General features: G+C 40.3%; 1 protein-coding gene across 3 annotated transcripts in view; it reads right to left on the bottom strand.

The window, feature by feature from the left end:
• The window catches only part of si:zfos-2326c3.2 (misshapen-like kinase 1), a 249,878-nt gene that overhangs the window by 139,052 nt on the left and 88,773 nt on the right, over positions 1-22,053 (bottom strand). For all 3 annotated transcript variants that reach the window (XM_034182332.1, XM_034182330.1, XM_034182331.1), the window contains 6 exons: positions 21,820-21,910; positions 21,182-21,312; positions 17,120-17,174; positions 16,921-16,999; positions 9,125-9,297; positions 600-672 (listed from right to left, as the gene is read on the bottom strand). In XM_034182332.1, the coding sequence (XP_034038223.1) occupies positions 600-672; positions 9,125-9,297; positions 16,921-16,999; positions 17,120-17,174; positions 21,182-21,312; positions 21,820-21,910 (602 nt within the window). The remainder of the gene's footprint in view (positions 1-599; positions 673-9,124; positions 9,298-16,920; positions 17,000-17,119; positions 17,175-21,181; positions 21,313-21,819; positions 21,911-22,053) is intronic.

The raw sequence follows: 22,053 nt of genomic DNA, 5'->3' as shown, positions 1-22,053 counted from the left end.
TATTTTATGTGAATGTGCAAAATGAAGGAAAAGGGCAAAGTCGTCAGGCGAAGAGAGCATATTGTGACTGGGTCTTAATGAATGTGCACTTCCTTATTTTAAAGAACTGGTTGGGCCTAATGTGCCAGCAGGGTGTTTGCTTATTATGCATTCCCGAGGGTGAAGACCTCTGCAAATAGCAGAGCCTTTTCCTATCATGTTGCAGGTCTCTCAGCATTCCGAGAAACCAACATTTCTCAACATCACACCCAGTAACTCAAAACTTAGCACATTTTTGAGAAATGTGTTCAGGAACGCAAAATGCAAAAGATGGAAAAGCACGCTCTACTTTGTCTGGGTCAGGCTCAAAATTTCTCAATCACCTGTCATACATATTAACATTGTTTTCAACAATGTACAAGTGTTTTTTCACATTGTTTATTTGGTAAAGTAAAAGTTTCATATGGGTAAAATAATGCAGATACAGATATATTCAAGAAGGGCACCTGTTGACCAATACTATCAGCCAACCAATATATTAGTCAGGCTCAACTAAATACAGAGTTTTTTTTTACATCCACATAATTCAGCCATATTTTTTCTGTGGGGAAAGGTTTTACCTGGGTTCTCCTTCCTCCTCAGTCACTTCGTCATCGTCATCATCACTGCCACTGTATTCATACTCCAGACCCTCTAAGAGTAACAAACACAAAAAAATAGTGCAGTGTATTGAGTAGTTTATAGATTAAACACATGCCTGTTTTTAATCACAAGGAAAGATTGACAGTGGGTGAAATAAGTATTGAACAAGTCAATTTTTTTCAGTGAATATACAACCCTAGTTCCAATGAAGTTGGGCCATTGTGTAAAATGTAAATAAAAACAGAATACATTGATTTGTAAATCCTCTTCAACCTATATTCAACTGAATACGCCACAAAGACAAGATATTTAATGTTCAAACTGATAAACTTTATTGTTTTTGTGCAAATATTTGCTCATTTTGAAATGGATATCTGCAACATGTTTCAAAAAAGCTGGGACAGGGGCAACAAAAGACTGGGAAAGTTGATGAATGCTCAAAAAAAACCTGTTTGGAACATTCCACACGTGAACAGGTTAATTGGAAACAGGTGAGTGTCATGACTGGGTATAAAAGGAGCATCCCCAAAAGGCTCAGCCATCACAGGCAAAGATGGGGCAAGGATCACCACTTTGTGAACAACTGCGTGAAAAAAATAGACCAAAAGTTTAAGAACAATGTTTCTCAACGTTCAATTGCAAGGAGTTTAGGGACTCCATCATCTACAGTCCATAATATAATCATAAGATTCAGAGAATATGGAGAACTTTCTACACATGAGCGACAAGGACGAAAACCAATATTGAATATCTGTGACCTTCGATCCCACAGGCGGCACTGCATTAAAAACCGACATCACTGTGTAAAGGATCTTACCGCATGGGCTCAGGAACACTTCAGAAAACCATTGTCAGTTAACACAGTTCGTCGCTACATCTACAAGTGCAAATTAAAACTCTACCATGCAAAGCGAAAGCCATACGTCAACAACATCCAGAAACGCCGCCGCCTTCTCTGGGCTTGAGCTCATTTGAAATGGACAGAAGCAAAGTGGAAAAGTGTCCTGTAGTCTGATGAGTCCACATTTCAAATTGTTTTTGGAAATCATGGATGTTGTGTCCTCCGGACAAAAGAAGGAAAAGACAATTCAGATTATTACCAGCGCAAAGTTCAAAAGCCAGCATCTGTGATGGTATGGGGGTGCGTTAGTGACCATGGCATGGACAACTTACACATCTGTGATGTCACCATCAATGCTGAATGGTGCATCCAGGTTTTGGAGTAACACATGCTGCCATCCAAGCAACGTCTTTTTCAGGGGCGTCCCTGCTTATTTCAGCAAGACAATGCCAAGCCACATTCTGCACATGTTACAACAGCGTGGCTTCATAGTAAAAGAGTCTGGGTACTAGACTGGCCTGCCTGCAGTCCAGACCTGTCGCCCATTGAAAATGTGTGGTGCATTATGAAGCACAAAATATGACAACGGAGACCCCAGACTGTTGAACAACTGAAGTCGTACATCAAGCAAGAATGAGAAAGAAGCCCACCTACAAAGCTTCAACAATTAGTATCCTCAGTTCCCAACCGCTTATTGAGTGTTGTAAGGAAAGGTGATGTAACAGTGGTAAACTGCTGACTTTTGTATTTTGGTGCTCCCATTTGTTATTGTATCCCAGTTTTCTGTTGGCTTGTTGTGCAGCCTATCACACGGCTTCCTGTCATGTAATCTCCCCAATTTGACACACGTGAAACTAATAAAGTGTGGGTGCGCCACTTCCCAGGTGGACGGCACAAAGAGAAAAGTGTATGCTGTGTTTCATGTTTTTTCGTTAAACGCTGCGCCATAACAATCCTCTGCTAACAGGTTATGGGCTCAGAATCATGACACAGTTTTGATGCAAAGTGGACAGGTGAATGTCACGGCAATCACTGCGTGCACCTGAGCTTGAGTGAGCTTGAGTGAGTAAGCTCGCTAACATGAGCAGCAGAGAGAAGGATGCAGCGACAAGCAGCTGCTGGTCACAACTTCTTTTGATGGAGACGAAAAAAATTCTGAATTATGGGAGACAAAGTTTTTGGGCCACCTTTGTTTGCAAGGCTTAAAAAAGACTTATCAGAGCCCACCGAAGATGAGGCGGATGAGGACGAGGCAAAAAATGCCGAAGCCTATGCGGAGCTCATACAGTTCATTATTATATTACAGTTTGCTCATTATGCAGGAGGCAGCGGACGAGCAGCGCTGAAGATCCTGCATAAATATTACGCCGGCAATGGAAAGCCCAGGATAATCAGCTTATATGCTGAGCTGACTTAACTGCAAAAGTCGTCAAGTGAGTCGGTCATTGAATATGTCATAAGAGCTGAGACTGCAATAACCGCTTTAAGAGGTGCAGGTGAGGTTCTGAATGACGGACTATTGATAGCAATGGTTCTAAAAGGGCTACCAGAGACATTTAAACCATTTGCTATACAGTGGGGAAAATAAGTATTTGACCCCCTGTCAGTTTTGCAGGTTTTCCCACCTACAAAGAATGGAGAGGTCTGTAATTTTTATCCTAAGTACACTTCAACTGTGAGAGACAGAATCTAAAAAAAAAATCCAGTAAATCACATTGTATGATTTTTAAATAATTAACTTGCATTTTATTGCATAAAATAAGTATTTGACACCCTAGAAAAAAAGAGCTTAACAATTGGTACAGAAACATTTGTCTGCCATTACAGAGGTCAGATGTTTCCTGTAGTTCTTGACCAAGTTTCCACATACTGCAGCAGGGATTTTGGTCCACTCCTTCATACAGATCTTCTCCAAATCTTTCAGGTTTGGAGTTTCAGCTCCCTCCAAAGATTTTCTATTGAGTTCAGGTCTGGAGACTGGCCAGGCCACTCCAGGACCTTGAAATGCTTCTTACGGAGCCCCTCCTTAGTTGCCCTGGCTGTGTGTTTGGGGTCATTGTCATGCTGAAAGACCCAGCCATGACCCATCTTCAATGCTCTTACTGAGGGAAGGAGGTTGTTTGTCAAAATCTCGCAATGCATGACCCCATCCATCCTCCCTTCAATAAGGTGCAGTCATCCTGTCCCCTTTGCAGAAGAGCACACCCAGAGTATGATGTTTCCAATCAATCAATCAATTTTTTTATATAGCGCCAAATCACAACAAACAGTTGCCCCAAGGCGCTTTATATTGTAAGGCAAGGCCATACAATAATTATGTAAAACCCCAACGGTCAAAACGACCCCCTGTGAGCAAGCACTTGGCTACAGTGGGAAGGAAAAACTCCCTTTTAACAGGAAGAAACCTCCAGCAGAACCAGGCTCAGGGAGGGGCAGTCTTCTGCTGGGACTGGTTGGGGCTGAGGGAGAGAACCAGGAAAAAGACATGCTGTGGAGGGGAGCAGAGATTGATCACTAATGATTAAATGCAGAGTGGTGCATACAGAGCAAAAAGAGAAAGAAACAGTGCATCATGGGAACCCCCCAGCAGTCTACGTCTATAGCAGCATAACTAAGGGATGGTTCAGGGTCACCTGATCCAGCCCTAACTATAAGCTTTAGCAAAAAGGAAAGTTTTAAGCCTAATCTTAAAAGTAGAGAGGGTGTCTGTTTCCACCCCCATGCTTCACAGTTGGGGTGGTTTTCTTTGGGTTGTTCTCATCCTCTAAACATGGTAAGTGGAGTTGATTCCAAAAAGCTCTATTCTGCTCTCATCTAACCACATGACCTTCTCCCATGCCTCCTCTGGATCATCCAGATGGTCACTGTTGAACTTCAAACGGGCCTGGACATGTGCTGGCTTGAGCAGGGGGACCTTGCTGCCCTGCAGGATTTGAAACCATGACAGCATCATGTGTTACTAATGTAATCTTTGTGACTGTGGTCCCAGCTCTCTTCAGGTCATTGACCAGGTCCTCCTGTGTAGTTCTGAGCTTTCTCAGAATCATCCTTATCCCACAAAGTGAGATCTTGCATGGAATCCGAGACTGAGGGAGATTGACAGTCATCTTGAGTTTCTTCCACTTTCTAATAAATAATCATAACAGTTGTTGTTTTCTACCAAGCTGCTTGCCTGTTGTCCTCTAGTCCATCCCAGCCTTGTGCAGGTCTACAGTTTTGTCCCAGGTGTCCTTAGACAGCTCTTTGGTCTTGGCTATGGTAGACAGGTTGGAGTGTCATTGATTGAGTGTGTCAACAGGTGTCTTTTATACAGGTAACAAGTTCAAACAGGTGCAATTAATAGGTTACAGTCAAAAGAAAGGTGTGAACTATGATGAAACCTTTTCACCAACTGCTAACATGACAAGCATAAGAGTGTTACTACAACAAGCAGATTATTGTGTATACACAAATGTTACTGACACTAAAAAGGTGTTTATAATCATATGGGTTGATGATTATTGCTGCCAGTGATAAGAATACTCTCAAAGATGTAAAAGAGACGCTCACATTGAAATTTAAGATGAAAGATTTAGGACAACTAACACATTTTCTTGGTATTGATTTTGAGCAAGATGTTGACTATATTAAAATGTCATAATGCAAATATGTTGTAAAAATATTGGAGAGGTTTGCCATGCAAAACTATAAGCCAAGAGCTACTTCTTGTGAGCAAAAACTTAACTACACTGACAATGCTGAGGTTATGAGTGATATTAGAATGTACAGAGAGGCAGTAGGGAGCTTAATCTACTTGGCAACATGTACGAGGCCAGATTTAAGCTTTGTTGTAAGTAAGCTATCACAGTATTTTACAAATACAACTGTACAATAGTGCAATACAGTCAAGCATGTTTTTAGGTATTTGAAAGGAACACAAAACTAAAAATTGTGCTTTACGAAATGTGCGAAAGAGAATGTAATACATGCATATAGCGATGCAAATTGGGCCGACGATGTAACAGATTGGCAAAGTACTACTGGATACTGCATTAGCCTGAATGAAAATGGTCCTTTAGTCTCATGGAAGATGAAAAGACAGCCTACTGTAGCATTATCCACATGTGAAGTGGAATACATGGCTTTAGCTGCTACTATACAGGAATGCTTGTATTTGGAACAGCTGCTATTTAACAATGATGTCTCAAATATGTATCTAAGGTCTATGAAGACAATCAGAGTGCCATAGCCTTAGCCAAAAATCCTGTGTACAGGCAAAGGTGTAAACATGTAGATATTAAATATCATTTTGTGAGATCTGTGTTAAATGAAGGCAAAATTAGCCTGGAATACTGTCCAACTAACAATCTGGTTGCAGATATTCTGACCAAACCAGCAATGAAGCTGAAGTTGATGAAATATGAAATGTTCATGTTTGGTGTCTGAACTGTTTATGTTGAATCCATAGAAAGAGACTCATTCACATGTGAGCAAGTGGGGGTTTTGTATTTTGGTGCTCCCATTTGTTATTGTATCCCAGTTTTCTGTTGGCTTGTTGTGCAGCCTATCACACGGTTTCCTGTCATGTGACCTCCTTAATTTGACACACATGAAACGAATAAAGTGTGGGTGTGCCACTTCTCAGGTGGACAACACAAAGAGAAAAGTGTATGCTGTGTTTATACATAAAAACATACCACTGTCCCAGCTTTTTTGAAACATGTTGCAGGCATCCATTTCAAAATGAGCAAATATTTGCACAAAAACAATACAATTTATCAGTTTAAACACTAAATATTTTGTCTTTGTGGTGTATTCAATTGAATATAGGTTGAACTGGATTTGCAAATCATTGTATTCTGTTTTTATTTTACACAACGTCCCAACTTCATTGGAATTGGGGTTGTACATGGTGTGAAAGCAGCTCAAGATAACATCCATATTTGGGAGTAAACCATGTGTTCCCATGAAGACTCTGAAAGGTAACACATGTGTGTTTAAATTCCACTTTTGCCATAAAAAGAGAAAACTGATAATTTCATCTGTGAGACGTGTGCCTCACAACATTGCTTCCTGACGTTTTATTGTAGTTTGAGGGGTAACTCCCACTTTGGCTGACAGACTTTTAACTGTGAAAACATTCATCGTCCAAAACAGGAACGTCTGGGCTCAGACTACACTCAGTTGTGAAAATCACATCCTTTGTGCGTCATGTCCACAGCACAGTTTTGTTGCAACACTGACTCTCCCACAGACATGAAAACTGCCAGTGTCAGACTGCTGTGCAAAGGAACACTGTCACTGTGCACACACACACAAATATGGTGTGAAACTCACACAACACATGCAACACACACAAAGTCTCCCCGTTATCAGTGTGTTTTTATAAGCCAGTGGAAGATTACAACCAGATGGCCTTTTCTCTTGTTTGCTCTCTCTCTCTCTCTCTCTCTCTCTCTGTCTTTCTTTCTCTCTACATATAACAGGCCTGTCATAAAACCAATAACTATATCTTACTGAAATGACACAAGTGATTTTGTCTTTAAAACCCTGATTAGAAGTCTAATTTCATTTTCAACCACTTATCCGGGTTCAGGTCGCCGGGGCAACAGCTCCAGCAGGGGACCCCAAATTTCCCTTTCCTGGGCCACATTAACCCCCTCTGACTGAGGGATCCTGAGGCATTCAAATAATATTGGTAGTACGATGGATTTCTCTTCGGTGACCCTGGACCAACCTTTACACACACACACCAAAATGTTTATCCTTGGATTTAACAGGAGTAGTGAAACAAACAAACATATTCAAATATCTACATTCTAATGTGAATATGAATTCAGTCGATAATATGCATATGTGACGGACATGAATGAGCGAAGCTCATCAGCACCTCACCATGTCATTTAGGTCTTTCAGACTTGATTTTAAGTAAATGCTTCAAGCATGGAAAAAACCTTTCAGCTGCTGGGGGGGGGGGGGGGGGGGGGGGGGTTGGCTGGATCCCCCCCCACCCACCCCCCACACCCTCCGCCTTTTTAAGCATTTTTCTTTATTTGCCTGTCACATGCCTGGAAAGGCTCCCCACTATCAAATTTGGCACAAATAATTCATAGACATGAACTCTTAAAAAAAAAACAAAAAACAAAAACAAAAAAAACAAAAACTGATTGGCCACTTGAATTTTCAAGAGGCAGCCAGGTAGGGGTCAACTGAAGAATTACACAGGGGTCAAAAAATTAAAAGATGCTCCAGTCATATAGAAAACTACACCACATTATTTGCCTGATCATAAAGATTCCAAAAAAGGTATAGTTTGGACTATCTGTGACTGAATGTTATGGCGTTATGAGGTAAAAGCAGCAAGAATGGTGACAAAGATCAGTTTCAGTTTGTACAGGGGTCAAAAGTTAAAGTTACTCCACTAATTTTGCTCCAGCTCTATTTGTACTGAATTTGATGCTTGTATCACCATTTGAATGATTCTTTCAGTTATCTGCTGCACTAATAAGCCAACATGAACAAGCTGCTGTCTTAGTTTAAAAATGTGTGCATAAGACCACCTGAATTAAAGGAGAAATGCTGCTTTTAACAACCTGGACCTCATTTCTGTCATGAAATACGGTCATTTACTCACCAACATAAGTTTGGTGTGATTAGAAGTCCATTGTTCAAACAACGCGTTCAGTTCAAATCTGGAGAAAACATTTTTCTTCTTCTAAGGTGGATTAGAGCTTTTTGTGGTACACAGCACAAACTACTAGACAGGGGGAACCTAGCAGTCAATGTGACTCACTGATTTGAAAATGTAGGTCTTTCAACCAGACGTGTGGTGCTGTGACATGTCAATCATCTGTGCCCAATCAGATTTCAGGAAAGTCCAGTGAAACCCCGGCCTCCGCTCTAGCTCCACCCATGCCAGGAAGTGTTTGACATTTGAACATTTCCTGTTTCACTGTGAGTGAGAATTTAGCACTTCCTGTTTGAGTGTGAGCTTTCCACTGAGTTCCCGCGAGACTCCATGGGATCTCGTCTGGCAATCCAGGAACTGTTTGACATTTGAACATTTCCTGTTTTACTGTGGATTTGAAAATTGGAGAAGGACTGAGTCATGTTGACTGCTTAAAGTATTTCATAGTATCAGTTTACTTTGTGAAACAGGCTGTGAACTATGCGAGCAGACACGCAGACACACACATTAACGCACTGGAACATTCTCAATACAATTTTCTAATCTGAGTGGAGTGATAATAATGAGACTATAAAAATGAAGTTATACAAGAGCAAGGCAATATAAACAAAACATCAGCTGTTGGTAAGACTGAAATGGGGTAACACTCGACCCATCAAAGCAAATGTTACATTCGAGTAATTTCCAACATCATGAAGCAGAGACAAAGTCGTCAAATAAATCTGATGATGGCCAAAAAGATTATAAGATTTGATGACCACACTGTCATGTCTCAATAAACAGATTTGTCGTGTATAATTTTGTCAAATATTCCTGAAACTACGAGTGAATGAATACTACAGTCGTCATCCATCAGTGCTTTCTAACGTGATGCTGAGAGGGTGGTGTAAAAGAACAGCGTACACATCAGAGACAGGGTTCAGTTGGAATAGAACCTGTGCCTCACAAATTAGCAGATGTAGCAATGATACATCCATCCATCCATTTCTGCTCACCTTTCTCTCTCTTCTTCCTGGTTCTGTCCAGGTGGTCTTTCAGCATGATACGAACTTGTCTCTCGTTAGCCAAATCTCTGATGAAGGCGTGTCTCAGCAGCGTGTCAGTGGTGGGTCGATGCAGGTGGTTCTTGATGAGACAACCATCAACAAATGACAAGAAACGTTTTGACCTGTGCAAACACACACAGAAAGACAAAGAGCACATTAGCATAAAAAGGAAAAACAACTTTCTTCAAAAGCAACACAGTAATACATTTTGGACATGTTTAAATAAAAAGCGCAACTCATAGTTTTTTAAAAATTCATCTTCCAGAAGGATTTTCTTAAAAAGAAAACATGATACTTCAGTTACAGTTTGCCAGAAGGCACATGGGAGACTTAGGGGTTTACATTTAGTCAGTTTTCTTGTATAAAAATGTTTCTTTGTTCCACTCCAACATGAAGCTGTGGCTGTTGGTGCAACAGCCAGAAGTTGCACTATACCATTCACAACCACTCAAGCCTGTAACTCTTACAGCACTGTCTGGGTGTCTTGGTGGCTTCCGTCACGAGTCTCCTTCTTGCATAGTCACTTTGTTTTTGAGAAGCGCCGTCTCCAGAAAGATTTACCACACAGTACCATACGGTTTTTGTATTTCTTAATGATGTGAATGATGCCTCCCCTGACTTGTGCAAGGAAAACCTGCTGTCAAAATGATAATTTACTGTAAATTCATCAAAGGGCGGCATACATTTTATATCTATATTTTTTATTTCTCTTCAAAAAAGCATTTTGTTTTGTCATTTCTGTTCAGTAATTTAGGATTTTAAAAAGATCATCATACAAAATTAGTGAGATTTCATTTATTTCTGAACATACAAGTCCATGGGCCAAAGCAGGTTTTCAGTACTACTTCAGGGGATTACAATCCAGCCTCAGTATACCATGGCCTACACAAAAATGTATGATAGCTACCCCAGGGTGGTAGCTGTAGCTAGGCTATTGGTTGAGTTAATAGGGATTTTAAAAGGAATAGTCTGCACCATCTGTCATACTTAGTTATGTTATGGGGTAACATATGTCAGAATCCAATGGACATCAAGTTTGTCTGAACTTTACTTTGGAGACCAAGCATTCAAAACATTCAAAACTATTCCATTGATTAAAACTATTAGCTCAACCAATAATTTGCATCACCATTTACAAAAAACTGGAGCAAATTTAACTTCAGACCCCTGTACAAATTTAAATTGACCTTTGTCACCATTTTTGCTGTTTTTACCCCATAACTCCACAATGTCCAGTCATAGATAGTTGTGGTCTGGAGGATCAGTCTGATTTGTTCCTGGTTTTCTCTACTCCCTCCTGGGTCTTCCTGCCAGTGGAACTGATTATCTCTTACACCTGTGGCTGTGGCACACCTGCATCTAATCAGCAGTGTCCTATTTAAGCCTTGGCTGAACAAGAGGACGCCACCAGATCGTTCCACATTTGAAGTGGCACTGTTGGTCTCAATTAGTGGTTTCCACACTGAATTATTGTCCTGGTCTGTGTTTTCTGTGTGAAGGCAGAAACTAATTTGTATTTGTCTTTTGTGCAGTCTACAGCAGCCACCAGCTCCACTGGCCCGCCTAGCTCATCCATCAATTGCTATTTACTCAGTAGATGGAGGACCGGGCCGATATGTTCATTCGCTGGTTGTTGCCAGAGCGCCGCCATCTTGGTTAGCGTCTGACAACCAGACAAATACAAATCAATGGGCATGACAAATGTTTTCAAGAGAGTTTCACCATAAATCTGCATTTTCCGTGCTATTACTGTGCTGTTACATTTATTCAAACTCAGTCCCACATTTGTACAGCCAATATTTGTCAAAACAAATACAGAAGAGGATCAGATAATTTATATAATAGACTTGAATGAATCCGTTAGTCCCAGCCCAGATGTTGCGAAGCAAGATTGTAAATAATACCATCAGTTTGTCAAACACACTATATCTGCCACAACACAAGATACTAGTCTGATCCTTAATTAATTTCATTAAGAAGTTAAGTTAAAGACAGGAAACAATCAGGGATGAAAGTAAGAGCTTCAAATCCTAGCATCATATTAAAGATATTAATATTAAAGACTGCTCTTAACCTACCTGTGCTGCCGCTTTTACAGAGTGCTTCTCTGTGAAAATATCAAATAAAATAAATAAAATGAAACAGCCACACCAGCCAGGGTGAAGTTAGATTATTCAGTAATTTCTGGACCAAGTTGAAAGAAATCTGAAAACACTTCACTGGAATATGGAGTATAGCATAGAGGAATTAATCTCATTTGTGTTTATTATTAGTAGAATATACAATGTCAAAGCAAATTGAGAGGAAAAGCATTTCCATTCTATGAATTTGCTCTTACAGAATATCTCAGGATGGAAAACCTGATGTGAAGAAAAAACCCAAGGCTCATTAAAAATGGATAAATTGAGACCGAAGACTGCACAGACGAGTGTAAGTACATTGGGGATTAAATGAAAATAGGTGCTGGGTGTGAAAATGACATCTGTGTCGGGTAGAAACTCACAATGACACTTTTGTTAGGTCATGAACACGTTTGTGCATGACAGAAGAAGATAGCACCCTCAGTCTGAAAATAAGGGAAGCATGCACAGGCAACACTGAGGTAGACTTTGTGCCCAATTTCAAGCACAAATTAAGGGCACTGTAAAATAAACCAATTATGACAACTCAAAAAATTTCAACCATCAATAATTATTTTATTTTAGCCCCAATTTTTTTTTATAATATTTTTGAATAAAATGAATAGACCCTATCTTGATGATTCTTGGCAAACAGTCTAACACATACAACACAAATGCTTTTGTTCATATCCAACTTCACAGCGGATCATTTACAGAAGCAGCAGAGCTCCCTGAGTTGAAGCATTCCATATCCCACCAGGTACAGACAGCCTTTGGTTTACTGACACACCAGGACAGTGCAGTCAGCTTCATCTTGGTGTCACCCAGGTGAAAAGAAAACCATCATAACAAATATGGTACAAATCAGAGTAATTACAGGTATGGAATTTTCCACTAGTTTTTACATTTGTTGTTAATGTACATTTCCAATTTAGTTTCGTAGTCATATGATACACTACTGCACCTCATCTGTAGACAGGTCATGAACCTGCCTATGTGAGGCTGAGGTGTGTTGTAATATTGCAAAGTGTACGCAGAAACAAATCTGTGCACAACTTCAAACCAGATTTTTGCTGGCCCATGATAGCAATGCACGGGCACGGGACCTGACCACACCACATTTTTAGATGAACATGCGCAGAGGCTCACAAATGAGCACAACTATATTTGCTCCTTCCACAACATCAGGCACTGGGTGTAGAAAGGACCCTATGACAAGTCTTGCATGTGCTGCTCTGTGCCAGGTGGAAGATAGGGTCCAATATTTTAAAGATCTACAGCATTCATAATAGTCTGCCAACTAATTTAAATTACTAAATGCAGCCAGATTTGGTCATGGGCCACGTAGCCAGACACTGTTCTTTACACAAGAACACAACCTGAGTATTTTGAGGTTCAGCGTCTTTACAAAGAACACTTTGCCATACAGCAGTATTCTGGGAATGACTCACTAACATTCCAGCTTCATAACAACATGCTCATCTATCTGCAACACTGCCCCAAAGCAGTGCATGTTCTCTACACAAATACATATAAGTCAATAACCTCCCAGCTTACAAGTCAATCTTTGTTAGACATTTTGCCTTAGAGGGGAAAACAAGAAAGATTTAAAAAATATTTTAAGACACACACATGAGTGAATACACAATTGACGGGGCAGGTTGTTCCTAATGCAAAATAATGAACATTTTTAGGTTAGTATTTTACACTTATTAGTCTTATTTATTTTACAAATACAAGAAGTGTTCTGATGGTTGAATAATGCCACTGAACTATAATGGTTTGCTGTAATCAGACTCCTCAATATGTTTGAGTAAAATAAGCTTTTCAACATCCAATAAAGAAGAAGCTTTATTGACCCTAATATTTATGCTTCTAGTCCAGTATGGATGGAATTTACTTGCAGAGCTATTACATCAAAGGGCAGAAACTTTATACGTATCAAAATTAACAAATATGCAGTTCTGAAAAAAAGGCAAACCAATATTGACACAGCAGCTTTAACTGTAAAGCACATCCATGAATTTTTGACTTTGTGAGCATTTGCCCTATTGACATAACCCATAATCTCTTGCGTGCCAGAGAGCCGCTGCAGTCAAACAACAGAGAATCCACATGATGACAATTGTAAATGAATATTATACTACAAAAAATGTAATTACCTCAGCCAAGGAGGTTATGTTTTCGGTCGCGTTTGTTTGTTTGTCTGTCTGTCTGTTTGTCCGTTTGTAAGCAGGATAACTCAAAGTTTTGAACGGATTTTGATGAAATTTTGTGGAGTGGTTGGAAATGACAAGAGGAACAAGTGATTACATTTTAGTGGTGATCTGGATCACGATCCGGATCCAGGGATTTTTTTAAACGATTCTTCACCATTGCAGGATAGGGGGAATTTTGACATTCTAGTTTCTAACTCCACAAAAACAAGGCAGAAAGGCTTGAAAGAAATTAGGGTGTAACATAATCAAATGTTCTATCAAACAACAAAGTCTGGTGATGATCGGATCCAGAATCCGGATCTGGTGATCCAAAATATGCAACAATATAGGGAAAATAGAAAATGTGTCAGTGTGAGGTGACAAATGAAGCTAGAGATGCACGACTAACAGCAAATTGTAGCTGAATCTGTACTGATTCAGTACGGTATCATCAGATTTGATGTAGCTTCAAATGTTATGGAGCTAGATCCAGAAGAAAACCGCCATTACCGAAAAATTGTTTTTATACAATAACTTTTGAACTAATAAAGACATAAAAGTGATTCCAAGTTCTAGTGGTATGTTTTCATGGTCAGGAATGTCAAATATAAAGGAAAGAAAAGTGTATGTATCATAGTTTTGGTTGTAACACTGAATTGTTGAATAGATCACTGTGCCAAGGAGGGAATCTCTTTAGGGTCAGTGACCCTACGGCCTTGTTTAGAGAAGTGTTTCATAAATGTTAAAAAATTCATATATTTGCAGTTTAGTTGAATAATAAATTTAATTTTGTCTCTTATTTGCTTTTGTCTATAAGCACATGCAATATCAATATCAGTGCTCAGATGACAGTAGCTTCTGGGAAAGGTGCAAGTTGCAATAAACTGTGATGCCAAGCGCTAAGGATACATGCTATCCAGTCACAGCAGATGAAACTTTTTTTTACTACTGAGCAAACATCATTGTTAGACTTTTTAGGTTCAATGATTCCACGGCGTGTAGATGTTATGGCGTCAGTGACCCCATGGCCTTGGCGGAGGTTTGCACTCTCTGAGTGCTTCTAGTTTTTTTATGCTTTTCATCACATTAATAAGAGACTGCATGCATGATACCCTGAAAACTTGCTAAAACAATTATAACAAATAATCTGTCTGCTACGTTTAATCTGCGTGGAATTTAATAAATGCAAACCGAATTTCAGACATATTATATATATTAGTCTCGAACAAAGAGGACAAACAGTATTGTAAAGAACAATAATCAAGACGTTAAAGAGCAAACTTCACTTTCCCCCAGAACGACATGATCAGGAAGTGAGCGTTGCTCACAGCAGCTCCCAGTGAAAGTAACGGAGACACAGCCTGTGATTCTCGCATGTTTACATAAAACAAACGCAATAACGTCTATAAACCCAGAGAACATATTCATGAGAGTTTTAGGCACAATATAAAAATAGTTTTATGTTGCGATGTTAATGATGCTGTCCGTGTGCAGTGGTTAAAGTGCAGCCTGATCAGAGCATCTCAATGCAGTTCTCAATCTCACTGAGATCTCGCACCGCGGCAAACTCTTCAAAGTTTTGCGGGATTTGAAATGTCAATAGGCTGAATGAAGTTAATGCATGTTGAACATTTGAAAGTTACATCTGTTTTTAGCCTCAAAATGCCAGTCCCACTCTGGGACACATTTTTCTCAAGTATTCTTGAAAGTTGTTCATTTTTTTAACAATACCGGTTTAAAAAAAATTTATTAGCAATGCTGTGAAGTACAGTCAAATATATGTTGGCGAAGAAAAATTTACTACCATGAATTTGCGGATGATACTGTGATCTTTGTGGGATCAATGGATACACTGACTGCTGCTGAGTGTGGAGTCAGAGTGTCTGGGTTTGCGATGATCTTGGAACAAAATTTATGATCCAGCCTGTCAGTGACTTCCTGGACTTGGCCATCAGAAGTGTATGCAAGTGCCAGTCTTGTAGGGATATTCGCCTATCTCAGCAGAAACACTCATATCGCTGGGTTCTTGGGCTTTGAGACAGAGAGACACCTGGGAAGAGCTGATGAAGACATGAGGTCACTGGTTTGGTGGTGATGATATCTTTGCAGGAGAACAAAGGTCCGAGTCTTTAGGATCCTGTTGCTTCCTGTGTTACTTTATGGTTGGGAGACCAAAAGCAACGACTAGATGTCTTTAAAAACAGATTTATTGTAGATTCTTGGGTACCGCTGGAATGACTTTGTGTGAAAGGAAGGAGCAATTACTTAGAGAGACCCAGATGAGGAGTATCACTGGCATCATGAGGGAACATTTTAGCCATGTGGTGCATTTCTCTGCGCATGATCCAGCACTCATGTGGCTCAGTGTTGACATCCCCAGCACCTGGAAAATAGGCAAGGGGATGCCTATGTTTCATTTGGCTGTGGCAGACAAAGGGTCATGTTTGAGAGTGGGGATGGACTGGCTGTCTGCATGGGTGGCTGCCAGCCAGGACCCAAAATGTTTCCGGAGGGCATGCTTGCTGTAGTGCAAACATGGAAAATTCAAAGATCTTGACAACCATCTGCAATGTTTTAGTGAAACAGATTCTGTGCTGTGAATTCACCAGAAACAGGAAGGACATTATGCTATTTCTTTGCTTGATGCTTTTTTGGGGGGGTGGGGTGTCACGAGGTAAAGAGGCTGAAAAAACACCAGTGGAGCTATTAGAAGTCATCCTATAAATTAATAGTATATGCAACACAGCACAGGTTCAACCACCAGTTCTGTCTGAAGAGCTCATCAGTTACACACGGAGGGGAGATGAGGAGAAGAGGCACGAGGGAACATATGACTAAATACTCTCTTTGAGATGGGAGATCAAATGACATATACTTTGTCAGGCATATAATCAGAATATCCCAGTGCCTTCAGTAAGTAAGTCCCTTCGGCTGCTCCCTTGTTTGCACTCGGGGTCACCACAGCAAATCCAAGGTGGATCTGCATGTTGAATTGGCACAGGTTTTACGCCGGATGCCCTTCCTGACGCAACTCCACATTACATGGAGAAATGTGGCAGGGGTGGGATTTGAACCCGGAACCTTCTGCACTGATCCCAGTGCCTTCAATACATCCCACATTTTCAGTGAAACTTTCATTCCGTTGGTTGTTGCTACTTTTAATCTTTATCGGCAACCCGCTCATCTCCTCAAAATATGCCCAAGTTAACACAAAGCCTTTATACAGCCACAGTTTAATGTTATTTATTTATGTATTTATTTAAAGGAGGGCTAATTGCATGGCAGATTATAAGTCTCGCTGCAGAAAAGTGAATGCTGTTGAATTTGGGTTTTCAAACTGTTGAACGTGTTGGGAGACGATGTTTTCATGCGACTGACTGAGAAACAACACATACATCCAGATGTAACTGTGTGTACATGTGCATACCATTTCTTAGATTTCAGCTTGGGCGGAGGGTTGCGTGGAATTAGAAACAGAGCTCTCATTGGATGCATGTCGCACAGAGCTGCAAACAGTCAGAGAAGGTGACAGTAAACAATGTTAATATACTGCATTTCATAGAGGAAATGGATAGATATAGGAGAGAGACAGAAAAGGTGAAGAACAGAGTGTGTTCAGAACTTACGAGGGGCTCCTTCAGCCATCTCCAGTGCAGTGATACCCAAGGACCAGAGGTCACTCTGTCAACAAAAGAAAGCACAAAAAGGTAAAAGTGGTGTGAAAATTTAGAATCAGCTTTAAATCAAACCTTGACAGATTACCATCACTGAAGTAACAGATTTCGAAAGTCACTGGGTAATTGCTGTCAGAGGTGAGAAGTTTCACTTCCCTGATTTTCATCTTACTGTTGTAAACTCTTGTTGAACACATGGTGATACATATCTGCTCAGTCTAACTCTTCAATCCAAATCCAGCTGTTTTTGACACATGCATAGCTGCCCGTTGTCATTTACAACCCCAAGCCAGAATAAGATGGGACAACACATGGAAAGAGCAAATAAATTAAAAATAAAAATTAAAGACACAGTGATCCTAACATTTACTTTGACTCCTTCACTGCAGACCACATGAACCCAAGATATTTGATGTTCCTTTCATGTGCTAATATACATCCATTCTTGCATTTAAAGCTTGCAACACATTCCAAGAAAAGTTGGGACGGGGACAACTTATTCTAAACATAAGGATTAAATAATCAGTTTTACAGCCAGTTTTCTACAAACAAGTCAACAGATGGTCAAATGAACATTTCCAAGTCACTGAATATGTTCTGGACTTCATTTATAGCAACCATACAAACAGGTACAGTGTGGAAAATTTGTGTCAGTTCGACAAACCTTCAAAAACTGAGTGACTATGCTGGATGGAGAGTAGTGAGGGAAGCCACCAAGACACCTCGACAACTCTGAAGGAGTGACAGGCTTCTGTGGGTTGTACTTGGACAAACTGTGCATAGCGTAACTTTTGTCTAGTGCATCACCAGTTATACAACTTTGTGACAAAGTGGTACAGAAGATTTTCCTGAAAAAGAAGGTGTGACTTTTCAGCTGCAGTTTACGAGAAGGCAAATGGGAAACCCGAGCCTGGACTGAATCCAGTTTTCTGTTTCTTAATATTCCTCTACTCCACTCCAAGATGAAGATGTGAATGGTGATGCAACACTTGATGCAACTTGATTACCCCCCCCAGTTTACTTTTTCCATATCGTCATCCCAGCGTTTTCTGATTTGTGGTGGTAGTTAGAAAATTAGAATATTACATTCTATTTTGACGTTTTTCTAATAGTGTTCCACGTGGACTTTGTAATACTGATTAGATTTTAAAATTTTAACATTTTATGGGCTCTTATTTTATATGTGCAAACAAACATATTGCATTAATTCCATCAAGGTATTGCTAATGTAAAGGAAGAGTTCAGCATCTGCTTGAACCCAGGCTTTATTTTTTAGATGTTTTCAGAGCCATCTTTTCACTTGGGACAAAAATTAATTTCATTAGCATGTTGTTGATTGAGAAGGCAAATGGCACCGTGAGCAAGCAGAAGCTAAATGGCTAATTAATATTACTGGAAAAAACAAGAAGAAGCACTCAGAGAAGAGCGCTTCTTGTCATCAGTGAACAATGAAAAATGTCATTAGAAGGCTCTGGCTCCATCAAGGTTCCCACTCATTAAGAAATCATTTTCCAGGACATTTTCTGGGAGTTTTTCCTGACATTTCAGTGCAGTAGCTGGTTACAAAGTCACATAATTTAATCACAGTGTTAATCACCCCATTTTTATTTCTCCTTTTTATTATGATGCAGTGTTTGTTATGAAGTATATGAGGTTCATTCGAGGTCATGGCTCAACCGTTCACTGTTAACTAGCCATTAAGGTCATCTGGCATCTGATATGTTTTCTTTAACTTGCAAATTAAACAACAAAAACAAAAACTAAAAACTGAATTGTACTTTCACAATGCATAGCTGCATAGGCCTACAGTTTTGTTCAGCCTACATTTATCCAGGTTAACCATATGTCCAGTCTTAAATGAAAGAACAGAGCAACATATTCCCTGTGCTGGTAACGTCACAGGGCTTGTTGCACAAAAATATAGGAGCGCAACCTGATCTCACCCCAGGTCGTGATGGCATCACGAAAAGTGATTTAATCAATTAGTTGTAACACATTTCGTGAGGGAATCATGAAATTATTTTGTGATGGTATCATGATATGTGGGGTGAGGCAAAGAGGGGGGGCACAGGGGTTATGGTTACAGTTAGAGTTATGGTTATGGGTGGGGATACAGTTAAAAATTGTGAACTTAACCTGAGTGTTTAGTGAGATTGGGCTGAGGAGAGTGGGTGAGTATCGTGGGCGGGCATTTATTCACAAAGTAGTAGCCTTTGGGGGGGGGGGGGGGGGGGGGGGGGGCGTCCGACGTGCTTCAAACACTCGTGAGCTGCAGAGTTCAGTGGCTGTAGCTTAGCATGGCGGATGAAGAGCTAATTTAGCCAGCGCCGTCTTTGCTGAAGGCAAATGTTTGGGAACATTTTGGATTTTATTATTTGCCTTCGTAAGAAGGAGCTTGACATGACTTATGCAGTGTGCAAAATCTGCAAAATGAAAGTCAAGTACTTCGGAAACACTTCAAATCTGCAAGCCCACATGCTACGCCATCACCTGGAGCTAAAAGAAGTGGAGCAGCGGTATCTGCCGACTACTGACCAACAATTCGCTAAACTGCCAGCCAACTCCGAACGAGCAAAGCAGATAAGTAAATTTACATCTTTAGAATCACTTGATTAACCTTGTAAAGCTGCATTTTCTTAAACATAAACCTTTTTTAAGTAATATAACTATTTCTCAGAGCTCTTTGAATCGAAAATCGATTCTAAATCGAATCGTCACCCCAAGAATCGGAATCGGATTGAATCGTGAGTTGTTGTATGATTCACATCCCTAATAAACATGGCACTGCAGTCTCGTTTAAACCCTACGTGATATCGCGGGATTGGACCACTTATGGAGACAGCCGCTCTGGTGTATCGTTTTATTTTTGGCTGCAATGGTAAATGGACTGCATTTATATAACACATCCATCTGCATCAGTCGCTCAAAGCGCTTTACAATTATGCCTCACATTCACCCATTCACACAAACACACTTATACACCGATGTCACGGTGCTGCCATGCAAGGCGCTCACTACACACCAGGAGCAATCACTGAAGCAGTCACGAAAAGTGCAGTATTTTTTGTTTCCCAGTGGAGAAGGGAAGACGAGGTGAATGGGAGACATTGTGTCGGTAAGTGTTAGCCTACACAGCTAACCACAGTAGCTACGTTCTCTCGTCTACACAACTGCCTCGACACCTTGTTTGAGCTCCGGGTCATAAACAAACCGCAACGCATGTCCACTTTCCACCGCATCATCACTTTTTATTTATATTTTCACTTTGTGAGTAATTTGCCCCAAATCTCAGAGAAAATGCTGTGTTTCTGTCCCCAAAAGTAGAAAAATTACGTCATACCCTTTAGAGCCCACCCTCAAACAAGACTGCGGTGCCCAATTGTGCTCATGCTTCCGAGCACGGTCGAGGCTCTAAGGAAACTCACTCTGCTGCTCCTTCAGCAGACCTGTCACACACTGCACAGTTTATCCCACCAACAGTCAGCTGAATTTCAAACTAAATACACACCAATGTGGCAATCTAAGGAGGGCTAAAATATAATTAAAATTTCTAGGACAATATCGATTACTTCCAGGATATTTGGTCATTTTTGTCAATTCCCAGTTCATTTCCATGACTGTAAAGTACTCTCTAAATTCCAGTTTTTTAGGATGTGTGGGAATCCTCTGCATGGACAGTTTCAATGTTTACGTCACAGAATGCAAACTAACCTTTTTCAGATGATTGATTATACATTTAGCCCCTTACCTTCCTATCTTAGCTGCTGGCTGGTGCAGCTGTTCTCTGAGACATGACAAGTTGATTGCTCATTCTGTAAGCCCCAGCCCCTCATTGGCCAGTTAGCTTCTGATTGCTCGCAGGAGTGTTTGTGTCCTAAACTAATAATGTGCTGATTAAATTACGAGTAATTTGTGTCCCAAGTTAAAAGATGAAAATGGATGAAAAAACTTCCAGTCTGTATTTGAAAAGTTTGTTGACATTGGAAATGCAGCTATTGCTACGTGATTAAGTACCCTGTAGTCGTATGTGGCCTCAGGATTCTCATCACAGGCAATGACCTCTGGAGCCATCCAATACGGAGTACCAATGAAGGTGTTCCTCCGACCGATCGTCTTGTCCAACTGAGCTGAGACTCCAAAGTCAACTGGAGGACAAATACACGCAGCAATGACATATAAACAGCAGTTACACATCTGTTAACAACTGACATCTTTACCTCATTGTGATTTTAAGTGTGTGTGCTGTATGGAGAGTGTTTTAAGCCTGCAAGTCCATCCAGTTCAGACAGCGAACTTAAGTAAAACTGTGACATGTACAGTACACATATCAAAAGCACCCTTGTTAAGACATCTCTACTCGCTGATTAATGAGGATAAATGCTTCTACTCCGTAATGCATACTTATTTATAACTTGAAACACCTCCCAGGAACAAGCTCAGATTATGTTCAGCAGGAAGTCTCACATCATCATTTCCTGTCCTCCCCCTGAAAGTGCAACTGTAAACTGCATGGACTGATGAGATTAGAGCTTCAATGCCAAACATCTGCTTCAGCTGCAGAAATCAAACACTTGGCGTGAGATGGTTGAATAAACTGTGGTGTAAATTTGCCCCTTGAGGAGTTTTCATGTGCATGTGTCAGTAAACCATACCCAGTTTGACTTCAGCATTCTCTGTGAGCAAAACGTTTTGTCCCTTAATGTCTCTGTGGATCACATGATGGGAGTGAAGATGTGAAAGACCCTAAAAGACACATACAGGTGATAATGAGCATTATCACAGTATCAAAAATGGGTTCCAATTTAGTACAACTCCAAATCAGAAAAAGTTAGCATAGAATGAAAAATGCAAAGTTAAAAAACAAAAACAAAACAACAACAATGATT

Source organism: Thalassophryne amazonica, chromosome 11 (assembly GCF_902500255.1).
Source record: "Thalassophryne amazonica chromosome 11, fThaAma1.1, whole genome shotgun sequence".
In the NCBI taxonomy this organism is placed as follows: domain Eukaryota; kingdom Metazoa; phylum Chordata; class Actinopteri; order Batrachoidiformes; family Batrachoididae; genus Thalassophryne; species Thalassophryne amazonica.
Note: the sequence above shows the minus strand (reverse complement) of the source record. Positions and strands in the feature narration are given on the sequence as shown.